At 41.1% G+C, this 17402-nt stretch overlaps 3 protein-coding genes across 5 annotated transcripts; 1 reads left to right on the forward strand and 2 right to left on the reverse strand.

Annotated features, from left to right (window-relative positions):
• Nucleotides 1-418: 418 nt before the first annotated feature.
• Nucleotides 419-5294, forward strand: LOC104818701 (long chain acyl-CoA synthetase 7, peroxisomal). 3 transcript variants are annotated; one of them, XM_010548399.1, is made up of 23 exons: nucleotides 419-681; nucleotides 890-977; nucleotides 1058-1135; nucleotides 1262-1333; nucleotides 1434-1515; nucleotides 1752-1857; nucleotides 1941-2017; nucleotides 2118-2162; nucleotides 2252-2338; nucleotides 2442-2531; nucleotides 2671-2750; nucleotides 2868-2961; nucleotides 3043-3131; nucleotides 3218-3306; nucleotides 3413-3542; nucleotides 3662-3780; nucleotides 3891-4014; nucleotides 4101-4187; nucleotides 4293-4396; nucleotides 4485-4570; nucleotides 4716-4802; nucleotides 4889-4975; nucleotides 5074-5294. In XM_010548399.1, exons 1-23 carry the CDS (start codon nucleotides 561-563, stop codon nucleotides 5167-5169), a joined length of 2118 nt encoding a protein of 705 aa, XP_010546701.1. In that variant the 5' UTR covers nucleotides 419-560; the 3' UTR covers nucleotides 5170-5294. The 3 variants fall into 3 exon arrangements, with proteins under 3 accessions (XP_010546701.1, XP_010546702.1, XP_010546703.1); XM_010548400.1 differs by having other exon boundaries at nucleotides 917-977; XM_010548401.1 differs by lacking the exon at nucleotides 890-977 and having other exon boundaries at nucleotides 663-681.
• Nucleotides 5216-10110, reverse strand: LOC104818700 (probable Xaa-Pro aminopeptidase P). Its single transcript, XM_010548398.2, has 13 exons — nucleotides 9736-10110; nucleotides 8963-9088; nucleotides 8740-8859; nucleotides 7975-8250; nucleotides 7720-7892; nucleotides 7358-7612; nucleotides 6982-7130; nucleotides 6617-6807; nucleotides 6397-6505; nucleotides 6141-6295; nucleotides 5944-6036; nucleotides 5768-5848; nucleotides 5216-5527 (listed from the first exon to the last, which is right to left on the reverse strand). The coding sequence occupies exons 1-13, from the start codon at nucleotides 10057-10059 to the stop codon at nucleotides 5453-5455; spliced, it is 2127 nt and encodes a 708-aa protein (XP_010546700.1). The 5' UTR covers nucleotides 10060-10110; the 3' UTR covers nucleotides 5216-5452.
• Nucleotides 10111-10203: 93 nt separating this feature from the next.
• LOC104818699 (receptor-like protein 12) lies at nucleotides 10204-17317 on the reverse strand. The gene is made up of 2 exons (XM_010548397.2): nucleotides 14361-17317; nucleotides 10204-11023 (listed from the first exon to the last, which is right to left on the reverse strand). The coding sequence occupies exons 1-2, from the start codon at nucleotides 16362-16364 to the stop codon at nucleotides 10436-10438; spliced, it is 2592 nt and encodes an 863-aa protein (XP_010546699.1). The 5' UTR covers nucleotides 16365-17317; the 3' UTR covers nucleotides 10204-10435.
• Between the last annotated feature and the right edge of the window lie 85 nt (nucleotides 17318-17402).

The raw sequence follows: 17402 nt of genomic DNA on the forward strand, positions 1-17402 counted from the left end.
AGATGAGATGTCAGCTTCTGGGTTTCGTCCATTAAAGTTGCAAACTTTCTACAGATTCTTCCAGCAGGTTTGGCGAGGGAAATTTCTTTCCATATCTGCACCGATATGGGTTTAGGGTAAATCAGGTTTCCGGTTCAAACCGGAACAGATGCAGAGAATTCAGTGTCGATCGAATCAAAGAAACGAGCAAGAGAAAGTATCGTGCGGTTTGAGTAGAAGTCGTATCAAAATAATAATAGTTATCCGTATCGAAAGCCGTGCCTTATTTTTTTTTTCCTCTGACCTCAAAAAATCAACATTGCTTCTTCTTTTTTTTGTCGGTTACGCCTATTACTGAGTTTTTTTTAATATTTGTTTTTTGTTTATGGGCACTTTCTTAGTTATTTTTGCATAATATTATCAGTTTTCTCATTTTTGTTTGAAAAATCAATTTGTTTTCGGAAACTGGTTTGCTCGGCAAGTCTTCTTTTACCAAGCATAGCCTTTGTCTTGATACTTTCTCCTTCCCCATAGTGTGCGACCAAACACCGTTCTGAATTCTTGTCCGTGAAAAATTCGCGATGGAATTCTCATCGGCGACTCAGCGTCGACTCGAAACCATTCGGTCTCAGCTCGCTCCTTCTCCTGTCGACGATCAAAGCCCTCTCTCCTTCAACACCACCGCTTCTCCGTTCAACCATGGTAAAGCATCAATCTTTGTCTGATTGTGCCACAGCTGAATGATCTGTTTCTTGTGTTTCCTTATCTCATCCCACGTCTTTGACCCATGTTTCTCTTTCGGCAAAATTCTTGATTTTCTTTTTCAGCAGTTGATTCCCCTGTGTTGAACTTCTTGATGGTTATCATTTTGATTATTTTGCTTTTGACTTGTGTCCTGTAAACATTGAAGTCTCATTCCTTACATGCCGTTTGGTAGGCGAAAATTACAGTGTGGTGCTCCCTGAGAAGCTAGATACTGGAAAGTGGAATGTCTGCAGGTGCAACTGTAGCTATTAGTATGTTGCTCATGTGTTTCGGTTTCTTTTACTTGAAATAATGGTGTGTTTGGTCATGACAGATCTGTGCGATCGCCGATGAAACTTGTTAGCAGATTCCCAAATCATCCTGAAATCGGGACATTACATGATAACTTTTTGTGAGTGAATCTTGTCGTTATTTCTTTTATCTTTTTATGCGGTTGATGAATATCTGAAAGTTTGGAGTTTTCATAGTTTATTTGTTTGGCTTGTGAATCAATACTGGAAAACCTTGTTGGAATCAGGCATGCTGTTACCTTATATCCTGATAACAAGTACCTGGGTACACGAGTTCGGGAGGATGGAACGGTTGGAGAGTGAGTCAATGAAAAGTTCATTATGCGAGTTTTTCGGTTCATGCTGATAGTTTGGGAGAGATCTATACCTTGTATTATCTGTTTTGGTTTGGAGTTGAAGGTACAAGTGGATGACATATGGAGAAACAGCTTCTGCTCGACAAGCCATAGGTTCAGGCCTCCGACATCTTGGAATACATCAAGTAATTCTTTTCTTAATAACTGCATTCTTTAGTTGTATAAAGTCCTGACTCCTGAGCATACATAATAGTCAAACCATTGTTGCTACGTGATATTATTAATACCTGTAAATAGGCTACTTTGAGACAGTTTTTGTGATAACGTTTGGAAGTGTTTAGAACCCGAATAAGTAAAGAAGTTAATTATCTTTTCATTGCCTTTTTCTCTTGCTCGTGACATGTCTTTATCCATGAAACAGGGGGCTCGTGTCGGGCTCTATTTCATAAACAGACCAGAATGGATGGTTGTGGATCATGCTTGTGCGGCATATTCATATATCTCTGTTCCTTTGTATGATACTCTTGGTATGCATCTACAAATTTCAAATCTGATCTTGTCTAAGTTTGGAAATCCTTCCTTCTCTGAACTCGGTACTCTGTTTGTGCAGGTCCAGATGCCGTGAAGTATGTCGTGAACCATGCTGATGTGCAGGCTATTTTTTGTGTACCACAGACCTTGAATATGGTAAGTTTGTTCTGGTCCAGTGATGTGCATTTTCTTTTTTATTCATTTTACAGCAAAATCTATGCATTATTTATATCTGCTTCTCGTCTGGAACATGCAGTTACTGAGCTTCCTGTCCGAGATCCCGTCCGTCCGTCTTATTGTGGTAGATATTCCTGAAATTGGCAATCTCACCGATACGGTTTTATACATAATGCCATTTAACCAATTAACCTTCTATGGTTTGTGATAAAGGTGGTGGGAGGGGCTGATGAACATTTGCCATCACTTCCTCCGGGATCTGGAGTTACAATTGTATCGTACCAAAAGCTACTGAGTCAGGTACCTTTTTTGTGCACCATTCCTTTTAAACTAAAATTATGTGGGTCAATAACAAATATAATATGCATTTTCTGTGCACATTTTACTCTTGTAATTTGTTTAGGGGCGCAGTAGCTTGCAACCATTCTGCCCTCCAAAGCCTGAAGATATTGCAACTATATGCTACACAAGTGGAACCACTGGAACACCAAAGGTTGTCATCTTTTCTTTTCTTTTCCTTTTTCTTTTTTCTGAAATTCGATTTTTGTTACCAATATGGCTCTGAAATTAATGTTTCACCATATATTGACCATGTTTTACTTCATTTGTCCTTTACCTGTCTTGTTGTGAAGGGTGTTGTGCTGACTCATGCAAACTTGATTGCAAACCTTGCTGGTTTCAGCCTCGTGGTGGAATTTTTTCCTTCAGATGTGTGAGTTCTATTCCGAACTTCTTTCTTTGCACATGACAAACATATGAGATAAATTGTTGATAATCGTACATTTCTTACTAATGTGATGTCTTTAACTGAAACATAATCCATTTTCAGATACCTATCATATCTTCCTTTGGCACACATCTATGAGCGCGCAAACCAGGTTTTGTCGGTTTATTATGGAGTTGCTATTGGTTTCTATCAAGGGGTATGTAACTTCTTGTCTTGTGGGCACATGACATAAACTTGTAGAATGAGTTTGGTTTAGTTTATCTTTTACTTTGCACAGGATAATCTGAAGCTGATGGATGATTTGGCTGCTTTAAGACCAACGGTTTTCTGTAGTGTTCCAAGATTATATAACCGAATATATGACGGGTAAGGTGCTTTGGTACGTCATACATGGTATGATTAGGAATCTGTGAAGTTTGGTTGCTTTATCTTGATATTACCGAGTTTGACAGGATTATCAATGCCGTAAAAACATCTGGTGTTCTGAAGGAACGGCTATTCCGAGCCGCCTTTAATTCAAAAAAGCAAGCGATCATGAATGGTATTGTCAGCTTCACATGGTTTTCCGAACAATCCGTGAAAAGCATATCTGGTACACTCGTTAAATGTTTAATGCATTTTCTCCATGTTTTTTTGGTTTTGGTGAGGCCGGAATCCATCCCCTATCTGGGACAGACTAATTTTCAACAAAATAAAAGAAAAACTTGGAGGTCGGGTTCGTGTAATGGCATCAGGTGCTTCCCCGTTGTCACCGGATGTGATGGATTTCCTGAGAGTGTAAGTTATTGCAACTTCTCATTGATCTATACACCCGTCTATGTGATGGCTCTGCATTACAACCTTGTAAATCAACAAGGAGGAAATATGAACTTTGAAATGAACACATTCATATACAGATGCTTTGGATGTATGGTGCGTGAAGGCTATGGAATGACCGAGACTTCTTGTGTCATAAGCTTCATGGACGAAGGTGACAATGAATCGGGCCATGTCGGGTCTCCTAATCCAGCATGTGGTAAAAAGCCTGATGTATTTCTAGAGATTCAAGTAGTGTATGAAAACCTTAAAAAAACGTTGAACTCTAACATCCGAGAGCTTTTTTGCGGTTTTCTTATATTTTTGCAGAGGTAAAACTTGTGGATGTTCCTGAAATGAATTACACATCAGATGATCAACCATACCCCCGTGGCGAAATCTGTGTGAGAGGACCAATCATCTTCAAAGGCTACTACAAGGACGAAGAACAAACGTATCAAATGACCCAGTTCACTTTCAGTTCTCTCGTAATATTCATTGCCAACTGAACATTTTTACTAACATATTATATTTGAGCAGTAAAGAAGTTATCGATGGGGATGGCTGGCTGCACACAGGAGATATCGGATTGTGGCTACCCGGTGGTCGGCTCAAGATCATTGACAGGTTCTGTAGATTAGAACATGCATTGACAATTCTCGTTTGATCGATACATTTATTATCGCGACTAGGGGCGTGGAATGTTTGCTAAACCCAACGGTTATATGACAGGAAGAAGAACATATTTAAGTTGGCACAGGGCGAGTACATTGCACCAGAGAAAATCGAAAACGTGTACACCAAATGCAAATTTGTCTCGCAATGTTTCATACATGGTGGGAAAGACGGTTTCACTCTTTATGATGTCACCTATCTGCAAACTTCATTGTGTCATTTCTCAACCAACCTGAAATATGTTTGTAGGTGATAGCTTTAATTCCTCTCTAGTAGCCATAGTTGCAGTCGACCCCGATGTTCTGAGAGATTGGGCTGCCTCAGAAGGCATCAAGGTGCTGCCTTTTTCGTGGTTTTGTGGTTTAATCACTCTCACAATCAGAGATTTAGTTATGGGTTACGATTAAAACTCGAAAAGTTAGACGTTATCATAATCTTACCGATTTGTGTTATATTGTGGATGGTTCTGTATTATTGCAGTACGAGCATTTAGCTCAGCTTTGCAATGATCCTAGAGTGAGAAAGGCCGTTCACGCCGAAATGGATGATGTTGGAGGAGAAGCTCAGGTAATAAGAACATTTCCTAACATTTTTTCATCTGTCATGAAACATTTTTTGGCAGAAAATCATCTGATGGTGAATTCGGTTCGCAGTTGAGAGGTTTTGAATTTGCAAAGGCTGTGACTTTGGTGGCGGAACCATTCACCCTAGAGAATGGCCTTCTCACTCCGACGTTCAAGGTACTCGTTTGCTTTCTGGTTTCAAATTGAAAGTCCAGAAAATGGTTTGTGTTCGAGACAAAGAACGTCTCACGTGAAATCTATCCGGTGTATTACAGATAAAGAGACCTCAAGCGAAGGCTTACTTTGCTGAAGCAATAACGAAGATGTATGCCGAAATCGCCGCCTCAGAATCATTACCTTCCAAGATATGATATATATGGATTTTGCTGATGGGAGAAAATAAATTGGGATATTCTCAGACAAAAGTAAATAATATCACATCTTTGTTGTAATTTACAACACTAAAAGATGAAATACAAGACGCAGATTCTGGTTCTGACCCTTCTTAGATTACAAATATTTCCATGTCCTTGGGGGGAATGAAGTGGGCCGTGGCTAATGGCTACGTCCATACCATCCTACTGTTACTTCTGGTGCAGGTTTAGGTACAAGGAAGTTCCTGGTCCTGCCAGCTTGAAGAAGAAGAGAGAAAGGTCACAGCTTGGCCAATGGTCGTGTGTTTTCCCAGAGCCAATTACGTGAAGAACCACCTTCCAGCAATGGTGAAACCTGTAAGAACCATCACCTCCTTTAGCAACTGGTCTTTTAGGTGGCAAAACCCAAGATAATGTTACAGAGCCAAAACAAAGCCATGGCATGTATGTTTCATATCAAGATCTGTCATGGGTTTTCCTGTATGTTCGTTCTTCCGCTCGCGTCTGAAGTGCAAATGCAGATTCTGTGGCTCAGAACCATATACTTGGCTGTTGGAGGAAATAAAGGTGAGAGAGGTAAGGAGAGGACACTAACCTTTTCCCACACTTCGGTGTGGTAACTATTGAGCCATTCAATTTCAGTTTCAGAGAGCAAAGATACATCAACCATTTTGGTCTGCATGGTTCAGCCAAAAGAACATTTGTAAAGCTCCACTTCGCTGGGAAGATACAAAACAAATCAGAAATAAGACTGGAAACTTTAGTATATACCTGGATGGGGAAGAACGTTAGCTTCTCAAACCCGAGGTATGCGACTCCCCCAAAGCGATTTGAGGTCTCTGCATCTTTCACGACGAGGAGATTCTGCAAAATGAAATTCGCTTGTCTTGTAACTCTTCTAAGTACTGACATTATGAGAAGAGTATCAGTATCTAGGTAATGAAGGTTATGAAAATATCAAGTCATACCTCAATTCGGATGCCAAAAGCGTGATCTTCATAGTATCCTGGTTCATTGCTTACTATCATGCCTGTCTGCAAAGGTGTCATGTTTCCATATCGAAAGCTAATACTTTGAGGGCCCTCATGCACATTGAGGGCAGCACCTACCCCGTGTCCCGTTCCTAGCATACGTCGGGAAATTGCATATCAACATAACTTAAACTCAGTTTCTCAGCAGGATTCTTTATTCTGCAACGAACGAGCCAAAGGGAGAACAGTGTACCATGCCGATAATCAAGTCCAATTTTCCATAGAGAAGAACGCGCAAATGCATCCAACACAAAACCAGGTGTGCCCTCTGGGAACACAGCTTGATCAAGGGCTATATGTCCCTACAGAAAAACCCGAGTGGAAGGTATTGAAACGGCTTTGCTTGTTCTAGATTGGTGAGCAATGGTAAATTGGTAATCAGGAAGGGAAGAAAAAAGAGAGACAAATTGCACCTTCAAAACTCGGGTGAAGCATTCTTTTTCCCGGGCAGTAGGCTCACTAAAGTGCACTGTTCTAGTAATATCCGTTGTTCCATCAACATATTGTGCGCCACTATCCAGTAGGAATAGTTTCTTAGGATCTACGACACTGCAGCTATCTGGCTCAGGTTTATAATGTATTACAGCACCATTTGCACCAGACCCTGTGGGATAATTCTTATTCTAAGTTATCTGAAGCAGGAAGGAATAAGGTTTCTGACCATGCAATGTGTGCATGGTATCCACACTATACAAGTTTATAGCAATTTTAAGATTAAGCAAGCAAAGCTTCAGTAAGAATCAGAGAGAAATATGCAGCAAAGATGGAATTACCATACCGCTTATTGTATCGAAGCTTGTATCCATGAAACTGTCTTGCTTGGAACGGAATTCAAGGAGTTTTTCTGCCGCATCTACCTCCGTAAGGTCATTCTTGTGTACTTCCTCATCCAGCCAAGCCCAGAAGTGAGCAAGAGCAGCAGCATCCCTGGATAGAGTATGCATTTATTTAACCCTAGATAATGACCATTGGCAGGTTTGATAGAGAGCAAATCTATCTGGGGAAGTGACACATTTGATAATGTAAAATCTTAAACTATCGAATGTCTCTCGAGGCTTCTTAGATTTGGCAAAGCCGATCCGAAATAGATGACAATTCAAATTCGAATCGCATGCCAATAATTTTAGGTTGGGATGACAACAGATTTTTTTTACCTCAAATGTGAGTTCTTCATTCCTTGTAGCTCAGCATCGTTTTTAATGGCTTTTGCCCATGAGATAGGAGACGGCCTGAAAATCCCCGAGGATTTGGCAGAGTACCCGTTGGAGTCATCGGCTATCTTCGTCTTAGGTTTGTTTTTTCCTTCAGACTTCCCTGAGTATTTCTCACATGCCGTTTTGTAGGTACTAATAATAGCTATATTGAGGGTTGATGGATCCATCCAGAGCTGAGCCCTTAGCTGTGCCAAACTGAAAATCCCAACATGAGCTAGAGAATCATCGCGCCAAGTGATCCAGTGAGAAGTATGTAACATGCCTCCTAATTAATTCCAGTACCTCAGTTCAAGTTTTTTTACCTTTCTATCTCCGAAAGAACAGAATCATAAGGTCTGAGTTCGACACCTGCCTTCTCCAAGTGATCCCTCACCTCAGTTGTTACCTTAGAATTATCCACAAAGAGCTTGGCACGATCAACCTCCACGATCAAATATGCATACATAACAGGTGAATGTGGAACATCGCTCCCTCTCTGCAAAGCAAGAAGGCACCTTAAAGACATCAACAAATTGGGAACTCTCTCCAAGGGGAATAAGAAACTGCAGAAGTGTTACCAGATTAAGCACCCATGCAATTTCATCAAGCATGGATATCACTATGGCAGACGCACCAGCATCCATGAGTTCACCTCTCAGAGAAGACAATTTTGATGCCACATCTAAACCAGCATACTTCAAGCCATGTACTCTTATTGGTTTGCTAGGAGGCTTCGGCCTTGACTCTTTCCATATCTCATCCACAAGATTTACATTGTACAAAAACACAAGCTCGTGATTCTTTTTTGCTATAGCCTCCTTCAATTCCTCAGCAGCATCAGCAGAAAACAGGAACTGCTCCCTTCATGAAATCCGAGGTATTAGAAATACAAATTATAAAGACATCACAAAAAATTAAGTACAATGTAGAGACTATTTCTTTTACAGCTCCCAAAACACAAACAAAGTCTAGCGTAGAAATCCAATACATATATTTGGTCCAAACAAATTGACACAAACTCATAGGTAATACTCTCCCTTTACCCTCCTAACTTTATAGAGGTTAAAGTATAGATTTACAAGCGAACCAATCACATATTTGATGGACGGCAGATCATAGTACGAAACAAAAAGTGGTTGCCAGTTTCGACTTGTAATATTAATAGACAGCTCTGTCAGAATTGGGGCTGTAAATCTGCACAGATTGTAACAGATGCCTAATCCCTACCTTTCTGTATTGCTGATTCTGGATAAATTGCTATCTGTATGTTTTTTACACTCTTGCAATTAAAAAAACGAAGAGAAAATGGAGTTCACAGTATAATAAGTTTGAGAATGGCTCACAGGATCAATACCAACTCTTCCACCGGGAGCTAGAACATCTGTTATCCATTCACTTGCCGTAGGAACTCCCAGATTACCAGTACGCATGAGAATCCAGCTAGAGCTTAATTGCTTCTCCGCCTTTAAACATAATTATGCAACACAGGTAAAACACAATGCGTAAGCCTTCAGAAATGAAAGTATGGAACCACGATAAAGTAAACAGAGGAGGAACTGATAAAACCTGAAGAAAATAACGTCCATCTGTCCACAGAGCTGCTTTATCTTTGGTGACAACAGCAGTACCGGCACTTCCAGTGAAACCTGATATATAAGTCCTCCTTGCATAGCATTCTGCAATGAATTCGCTCTAGAACCAAAAAGACGACTGCAACACTTAAGCCATGAAATACGGAAAAAAAGCTTACAAGCATTGATTCTCTCAGCTCCAAGAAGTTCAGGCTCTTTACAATTGGCACAAACTATTCCAGGCAAAAGAAAATCCAGGTGTGTTCAACAGAAACTCGAAAGCTTCTAGCACAAGATAATTGCCCACAAGGAATCTTTACTAAGCCGTGAAACAAATTCCATAAATTCAGCCAAACAAGAAACGGCAATGGTTTTGTTGGATAACTTCTCAATGGCTAAGGTTACAAAGCAATATTCCGCAAGTGATGAACTTTATATCATTCATAGCAAAGGCAATCACGAACCAGGAAACTCATTCATTTTCGGAATTCAGTCTTTTTAAACGAAACATACTATAAAAATCAGACGCAAATCGTAGAAGCATTATCAAACTCAGCAAAAACATCCCAAAGATCATGGAACCTCTTAAATCCAGCAAAAGCAACGAGAGACGTGGTATTAGAACGTACTCATTCTATTCAAACTAACTTCCCAATGATCATGACTAATGCCCATAACAACAGAACCCCACTTTACCATCAAATTCGCACCTAAGATAACAGAGAACCCAAAAAATCTGATGAAAGTCGGAAGATTTTGGGCAAAAACCTGATGGGCATCCTGTGAAGGAATAACATAAGCATCGATTCCAACACCCGGCTCCGAGAATAACCGACGGAGCGCGTCAAGCTTCTGGTCAGGCTTCGTGTGGGATCGGGCTCTTCGAATCTCCGACGAAGGCTTTGCCGTGAAGGAGGAAGACCCTTTGTCCCCACCGGCATAGCACCGTAGGGGGAGAAATGGTGTGTAGGGTAATTTCCGGTGGATTAAAGGGAGAGAAGTGAAATTTCGCAGAAATGGAGACGAATTGCAAAGAGAGGAGAAAAAAACGAAGCGATTCAGCGACGGCGAGGGAAGGGTTAGAGGAACCATCTTCGCCGGCGATTGCGGTGGAGAGAGTGCGACCAACAGTTGCAAACGGATAAATATGTATATAACTAGCTGATAATTGTAAAAAGGCCCCTCTACTATTCAAAATATGCATACTGGTCCCTCTATTGTTTTCTTGAAGGGCAATTGTGCGTGTGGATAAATTGGAATTATGTCTAATTTTTAGTCATATACACATTGATTACTTAACTGAAATAAAATGAAATTTTTTATGTAGTCAGAATAGATATATCTATCCAGTTTATTAGCATAATGCAGAAATTAATGACAGTTCATAACATTTGCATTGTACATCAGTTCATGACTATACAAATTGATATAGAGATCATCTCCTATATATAGTTGATTGGAATAGAACTCAATTCTTCAGTAGACTCGTAGTCTTCATTAACCCCTCCCACATTCTGGGAAGTGAATATATCTGTCCGAAGGTAAGCCCAAACAGAAGACCACATGCCAAACCTATTGCAACAGCAACCCAACTCAATACTTCTTCTTCTTCTGCATCTCGTTCCGCCAGATCATTTTGCTGTGATGTCGATGTGTTAGCTTCTCCACAGCTTTGGCTGAGAGGAAGACCACACAGTCCGAGATTTCTCTCGAACGAAGAATTAGGCTGTCTTTGAAACTGTGTTCCTTGAGGTATCGGACCTTCAAGTCGGTTGCATGAGAAGTTCAAGTACGACAGGAATGATAGTTCCCCGAGTTCTGGAGGAATTTGTCCTGAAAGCATATTTTCGGACAGGTCTAATGACTCGAGCTCGGTCAGCGCCGCCAACGATGGCGGGATGCTCCCTATGAACGCGTTTCTCGACAAGTTCAGAATATGCAGTTCCTTCATAAGGCCAACGGATTCCGGAATCTTTCCTTGGAGTCTGTTTCCGGAAAAATCGATGGCCGTATAAATTGTGAGTATCCGTACAAGCTCCATTTCTACTCCTTTATTCTGTTGAATTTTAATCTTGATTACCTAGAAGAGTTCAAAGTCAAGGATGCCATTTTCAAGAAGCTTTGGAAGAAGTAATCTAAAAGTTTGTAGAAGTTTGAATGTATTGAATATGTATGGGAAATGAAGTTTAAATAAATGTGTGTAGAAATATGTGTTTAGGACAAGTATAAAAAGGGGTGATGTGTAGGAAGAAAAACACAAGGAAAAACACATGAAGAAAAAAAAGTGTTGTGAGAGAGAAAAATCATATGGATATATATGAAAGAGTTTTTTGAGTGTTACTTGTGAATTCGGGAAGTATCACTGAGCGTGGTCCATGTTATATAGTTCTTTTAAGAGCTAACAAAGTGGTATCAGAGCGGTGGTTCGTAATGGCCAGCTCGAGTATATCTTTCCCGATTCCAAAGCTCACGAAGGAGAATTATGAGAGGTGGAGTATCCAAATGAAGGCGTTTCTTGGAGGCCAAGACGTGTGGGATGCAATCGAAGAAGAGTATCATGAACCGGAGGGTTTGGATACGGCGACTTCTGCCGAAAAGAAGGCGGCAAAGGAGGCAAAGGTGAAAGACCAAAGAGCCTTGTCATTCATCCAACTCAGCATGGATGATTCAATATTTGAGAAGATTGCACACGCCACATCGTCAAAGATGGCTTGGGATACTTTGGCGAACTCCTTCAAAGGTATCGATAAGGTGAAGAAGGTGAGACTTCAATCTCTTCGTGGTGAGTTTGAAGCATTGCAAATGAAAGAATCTGAAGAAGTATTTGATTATATCTCTCGAGTGATTGCGGTGACTAACCAACTTGAGAGTAATGGTGAAAAGATGAAAGCTAGTAGAATTGTGGAGAAGATACTTCGGTCTCTCAATCCGAAGTTTGATCACATCGTGGTTGCGATCGAGGAGTCGAATGTCATCGATGACATGACGGTGGACGAGCTCACTGGTAAGCTACAAGTCCATGCAGAAAAGGTTAAGAAGAGAAACAAAGAACCAATCGAGCATGCGCTTCAAGCGAATGTAAATGTCGGTGAGAAGGTATTTAATGATCAGAATCAAAGAAATCGAGGCCGTGGTCGTGGACGCGGTCGTGATCATAGTCGAGGACGCGGTCGAGGCCGTGATCATAGACATAAAGAAGACCAGTGGCAACAAAACCAAAATGAATGGGGTGGTGGTAGAGGAGGTTACATCCAAAGACAAGACAAACGTGACGTCGAGTGTTACAAATGTCATCGTTATGGCCATTTCTCTTATGAATGTTTTGACAGACCGGATGAAGAAAAAGAGCAAGCCAACTATGCGGAGGAGAAAAAGGAGGTGGAAGACACTGTTTTACTAGCACGAAATAGCCCGGATGGAGAAAGAAAGCAATTCTGGTACCTTGATACCGGTGCTAGTAACCATATGTGTGGTTACCGTTATATGTTCGTGGAGATTGACGAGTCGGTAACGGGGACCATTACTTTCGGAGATCTATCCAAAATCTCCGTCAAAGGCAAAGGAAAGGTTTTGATCAAGTTGAAGAATGGAGGCCATCAGTACATTTCAAACGTGTACTATGTGCCAGGTATGAAAACCAATATTCTGAGTATTGGTCAATTACTTGAGAAAGGTTATAACATTTCATCCAGGGATCAAAGTATTTATCTTAGAGACGAAAAGGGGAACCTTTTGTCATGTGTTCCGATGGCTAAGAACCGAATGTTTCCGATAAACATTCAAACTGATGTGGGAAAATGCCTGAAAGCATGTTCCGAAGATGAAACTTGGTTGTAGCATCAAAGGCTTGGTCACCTTAATTTTGGGGGTTTGAAATTGTTGTCGACGAAGAGGATGGTGAATGGTTTGCCACCCATTGATCAGCCAAACCAAGTGTGTGAAGGTTGCTTGGTAGGAAAGCAACATCGACAAAGTTTTCCAAAGGAGTCATTGACAAGAGCAAAAGAGCTCTTGGAGTTGATACACACTGATGTGTGTGGCCCTCTTGATCCGCCATCTTTTGGGAATAACAGGTACTTCTTGTTGTTCATTGATGATTACAGTCGGAAAACGTGGGTTTATTTTTTGAAGGAAAAGTCAGAGGTGTTTTCGGCGTTCAAGAGGTTTAAGGCCCTTGTTGAAAGACAGAGTGGCTATGAAATTAAATATTGAGATCAGATCGAGGTGGTGAGTTTACATCAAAGGAGTTCAAGATGTTTTGTGATGAGAATGGTATTCGAAGGCCGCTTACCGTTCCATATTCACCACAACAGAATGGTGTCGCAGAGAGGAAGAATAGGACCATCTTGAATATGGTCAGAAGTATGTTGAAAAGCAAGAACTTGCCCAAGGAATTTTGGGCTGAAGCCGTTGATTGCGCGGTTTATTTGTTGAATCGATGTCCGACGAATAGTGTGTGGAATCGGACACCTCAAGAAGTGTGGAGTAGATACAAACCAAATGTATCTCATCTGAGGATATTTGGTAGTCTTGCATATGCTCATGTCCCAGAACAACGAAGGAAGAAGCTTGATGATCGTAGTGTGAAATACATCTTTGTGGGATACAGTCAACGATCAAAAGGTTACAAACTGTATGATCCCATTGAGAAGAAAATCAAAATCAGTCGAGATGTGATTATAAATGAAAAGAGTGCATGGGATTGGAGTTCGGATGACAAAGAGAAGTTTACTTTCTATCCTTTTGTGATAGAAAATGATCAAGGAGAGGAGCTTGAACGAGAGGTTTCGACGCCAACTCCACAATCACATGTTGAGGTTGGATCCAGCTCGGGAGTATCTTCATCGACCGAAGATAGTCCTAACGCTATTGGACCAAGAGGAACGAAGAGTTTGGAGGAGATCTATGATCTCAATCAACATCAGACTTTGTTTTGTCTTTTTGCAGATAAGGAACCGATCAACTTTGTTAAATCGTTGGAGAATGGAATGTGGAAGAAAGGAGAAGTGATGTCACCAGCTTGGTATGGGAGAATCAAGTTTAAGAGGGAGTGTTGAATTTTAATCTTGATTACCTAGAAGAGTTCAAAGTCAAGGATGCCATTTTCAAGAAGCTTTGGAAGAAGTAATCTAAAAGTTTGTAGAAGTTTGAATGTATTGAATATGTATGGGAAATGAAGTTTAAATAAATGTGTGTAGAAATATGTGTTTAGGACAAGTATAAAAAGGGGTGATGTGTAGGAAGAAAAACACAAGGAAAAACACATGAAGAAAAAAAAGTGTTGTGAGAGAGAAAAATCATATGGATATATATGAAAGAGTTTTTTGAGTGTTACTTGTGAATTCGGGAAGTATCACTGAGCGTGGTCCATGTTATATAGTTCTTTTAAGAGCTAACATATTCATCAAAACCACCGAATCGCTGTAATAGTTGTCCCCCATGTACTTCACTCCTGAACCATCTCCATTTGCCATGGTTGAAGACATCGCAGTCCAGTTCGAAAAGTAATCGGATGGTAAAGATCCGTTGAAGTGATTGTGTGATATGTCGATGATGTGCAACTTGGGGAGCTCGAGAGAAGTATCGGGACTATATATGGAGCCATAGAATTCGTTTGAGCGGAGGACAAGAACTTGAAGCTCTGGCAAATCTTTCAACCAGAATGGAAACGTGTCACGCATTTTGTTGCTTTCCACGTTCAAGACTTCCAAACGGATGGAATTGAGCAAAGATCTCGGAAGTTTTCCCTCGAATTGGTTATGACCGATGTCAAGTGACCTTAACCGGGAAGCACCCTTAAATGCTTTCGAAAGACATCCAACGAGGTTGTTGTTCTGCAGATTCAGATCGGTAAGATTACTGTCTGAGTTGCCTAAACACGGAGGGATTGAGCCGCTGAAGTTGTTGCTCGACACATCAAAGATTTCCAACGAGCTTAACTCGCAGATAAAGCCGGGAATCTCTCCACTGAAATCGTTTCTTGAGCTGTTCAGATACTTGATACTTTGTGGAGGCCTCGGAAACGTTCCACTGAGATGGTTATTACGAACACTCAAGGACACGAGGTTGACAAATCTCGATATGGTTGTCGGTATTGACCCTCTGAGATGGTTATTACCAAGACCTAACACCAAAAGCACAGATGTCAAAGATATGTTCCGAAACTCGAGAGGGCCAGTGAGTTGGTTCTGACTCAGATAAAGGATTTTTAGTGAAGGAATCATGAACAGAGATGAAGAAGGAGCACCAGTAAACGAATTTCCTCGTGCGTTGAAGAACTCCAATCTCTTGAATCCACTAAAGTTGGAAGGGACCATGTTTGTGAAATTGTTGTAAGAAAGATCTAACGAAACCAATTCGGTTAAACTGAATATCGAGACCGGAAAGCCACCAGTGAGCTTGTTACTGTCCAAAGCCAAATACGTGAGGCGGTTCAGATTACTGAATGAAGACGGGATTTCACCGATGAAGCTGTTTTCCGAGAGGGCGAGAAAGTTGAGGCGGGAAAGGTTTCCGAGCGAAGAGGGGATCGTCCCGGAGATGCCACACTCGGCAAGGTCCAACACGTTCAAAGAAACAAGGTTGCCAATGGAGCCAGGTAAGTTACCTGAACAGGACGTGTGGGAAAAGTCCAACTTCACTAAAGAGCTGTTCGTATTAAATTCAGGAAAAGAGACTCTCAGATCAATGTTCCCACTGAAACTAAGGGATTCTAAGTTAGGCATTAGGAAAACACCACTGGGAAACTCACCGGCCAACCGGCACTCATCCATGTGGAGAGACCTAAGAGAAGACAAGTTGAAAATGTTCGTGGGAACTGAGGAGGAAATGTCTATAGCGTTTAGGTAGAGTTCCCCGAGGTTGGTCAGATTCCGGGCAAGTTTACTCAGAAATGTCTTTTCCGTGGATAAAGAAACAGATGGAGAACGGTCGGAAGTAAGATCAAGAGATACCAGCTTGGTCAACTCTAGAAGCTGGATCGGAATTCGACCAGAAAATGAAGAGTGAGAGAGGTTAAGCCGGGTTAACCTCGTAAGCCTGTTGAAAGCTGTGGGAATTGAAGAGAGGTTGAAATCATTGTGGGCAAGGTTCAGACTTTGAAGATGCCCTAGTCGAAAAAGACGACTGTTGGGTTTCAGACCACCAAAAAGGCTGGAACTTGCATCTAGCTCGATCACATCACCCGAGTTCGCGTCGCATATAACGCCATCCCAGAGACAACAGTCAGTGTTTTTCCTCCAAGAATCCATCTTCTGGATCGGGAACTCATGTTTGAATCCCAGAAGAGCTTCCCTCTGGGCAGACCGACACAAGTGACTTGTGGGAGAAGCAGCCGCTTGGGATAAACTGAAAACGATGAGTGAAAAACAGATGGTGCAGAGATTCAAGCCCTTCATATTTCAGGATTTATCAATATGTTTTAGGGTGTGGGTGGCTTGTGAAGCAAGTAATGGTATAAAACTCAGCTTCTTCATGACTCTCTCCATTTATAGAGAGAAGAAACTCTTCATTTGAGTTTGCTTGACTTTTGTAAAGACGAGAGGCGTGGATCATATCTGCTCCGCAAGTTTAAAGTTTGACTTTTACATGGATACGAAGTCTCAATAGATACCAAGTCTGTCCCCTCCTCATAAATGCAAAATGAACACCTGACTGATCTGACCTGATATATCTGACTAATGAATCATATCCGACTTTCCAGTTTCCACACGGTCCACCCTGAAATCTTCTTTCATTCACACCATTTTTCATGAACCTACTGAGATTAGGCTCATCATACAGGAATGGAAGATATGAACGATCCAAATGGATACCTGAATGCGGAGAATGGCCCGTAATAATCTATCTTCCGGGGCATACGAGGATTCTTTTGCCACCTGAAGTATCCATCAAAGGATTCTTTTGTCTCACGTGAATGCCAAGAATGGCTCGTAATAATCTATCTTTCAGAGCATACGATTATTCTTTCGCCGCCTGAAGTATCCATAAAGGATCAGGAATGAAGCTTAGCACTGTCAAACTAATTGACTGTTCCATTATGAGCCTGGACCTTGACTTATTCAATATACGTATACTATCTCACGTATCTGGTTGCTTTCCATTAGTTCTTTTCCCACTCTTTGAACCGACCCAGATCCTGGAACTGCTCCTTTGCTATTCTCCTTCGGACTCTTGGGTTCGATCTTGGTCAGGATCATCCTCCATAGTTTCTTACAGATCACGAGGTTTGTGAACATACGTCTTTAAGAAGAAATCACCGTTTAATTCACTTGTTCTCGACGGTGTTTACAAGTTATCCGATTTTCTAAAGATTTAGTCGGTTCAAACGCCTTGTAATTTATGAATTATAAAAATAAAAATAATAATCTCTAGTAACTTTGAGATAATGGCGGCGAAAGAAAAACCTTTTGGTACAATCGTTGAGGAAATTTTGG

The sequence above is a fragment of the Tarenaya hassleriana genome, unplaced genomic scaffold (assembly GCF_000463585.1).
Source record: "Tarenaya hassleriana unplaced genomic scaffold, ASM46358v1 Cleome3, whole genome shotgun sequence".
NCBI classification, from domain to species: domain Eukaryota; kingdom Viridiplantae; phylum Streptophyta; class Magnoliopsida; order Brassicales; family Cleomaceae; genus Tarenaya; species Tarenaya hassleriana.

Excerpts from the sequence above, each read along its gene's own strand:
- LOC104818699 (XM_010548397.2), bottom strand. The coding sequence starts at position 16,364 with ATGAAGGGCTTGAATCTCTGCACCATCTGTTTTTCACTCATCGTTTTC. Across the intron at positions 11,024-14,360 it reads TGGTTTTGATGAATATGTTA|AATAAAGGAGTAGAAATGGA; the intron begins GCTCTTAAAAGA and ends AAAATTCAACAG.
- LOC104818700 (XM_010548398.2), bottom strand. The coding sequence starts at position 10,059 with ATGGTTCCTCTAACCCTTCCCTCGCCGTCGCTGAATCGCTTCGTTTTT. Across the intron at positions 7,131-7,357 it reads ATGAAGAACTCACATTTGAG|GGATGCTGCTGCTCTTGCTC; the intron begins GTAAAAAAAATC and ends TACTCTATCCAG. Across the intron at positions 6,296-6,396 it reads TGGACTTGATTATCGGCATG|GAACGGGACACGGGGTAGGT; the intron begins GTACACTGTTCT and ends GACGTATGCTAG.
- LOC104818701 (XM_010548399.1), top strand. The coding sequence starts at position 561 with ATGGAATTCTCATCGGCGACTCAGCGTCGACTCGAAACCATTCGGTCT. Across the intron at positions 2,339-2,441 it reads ACCAAAAGCTACTGAGTCAG|GGGCGCAGTAGCTTGCAACC; the intron begins GTACCTTTTTTG and ends TAATTTGTTTAG. Across the intron at positions 2,532-2,670 it reads GAACCACTGGAACACCAAAG|GGTGTTGTGCTGACTCATGC; the intron begins GTTGTCATCTTT and ends CTTGTTGTGAAG.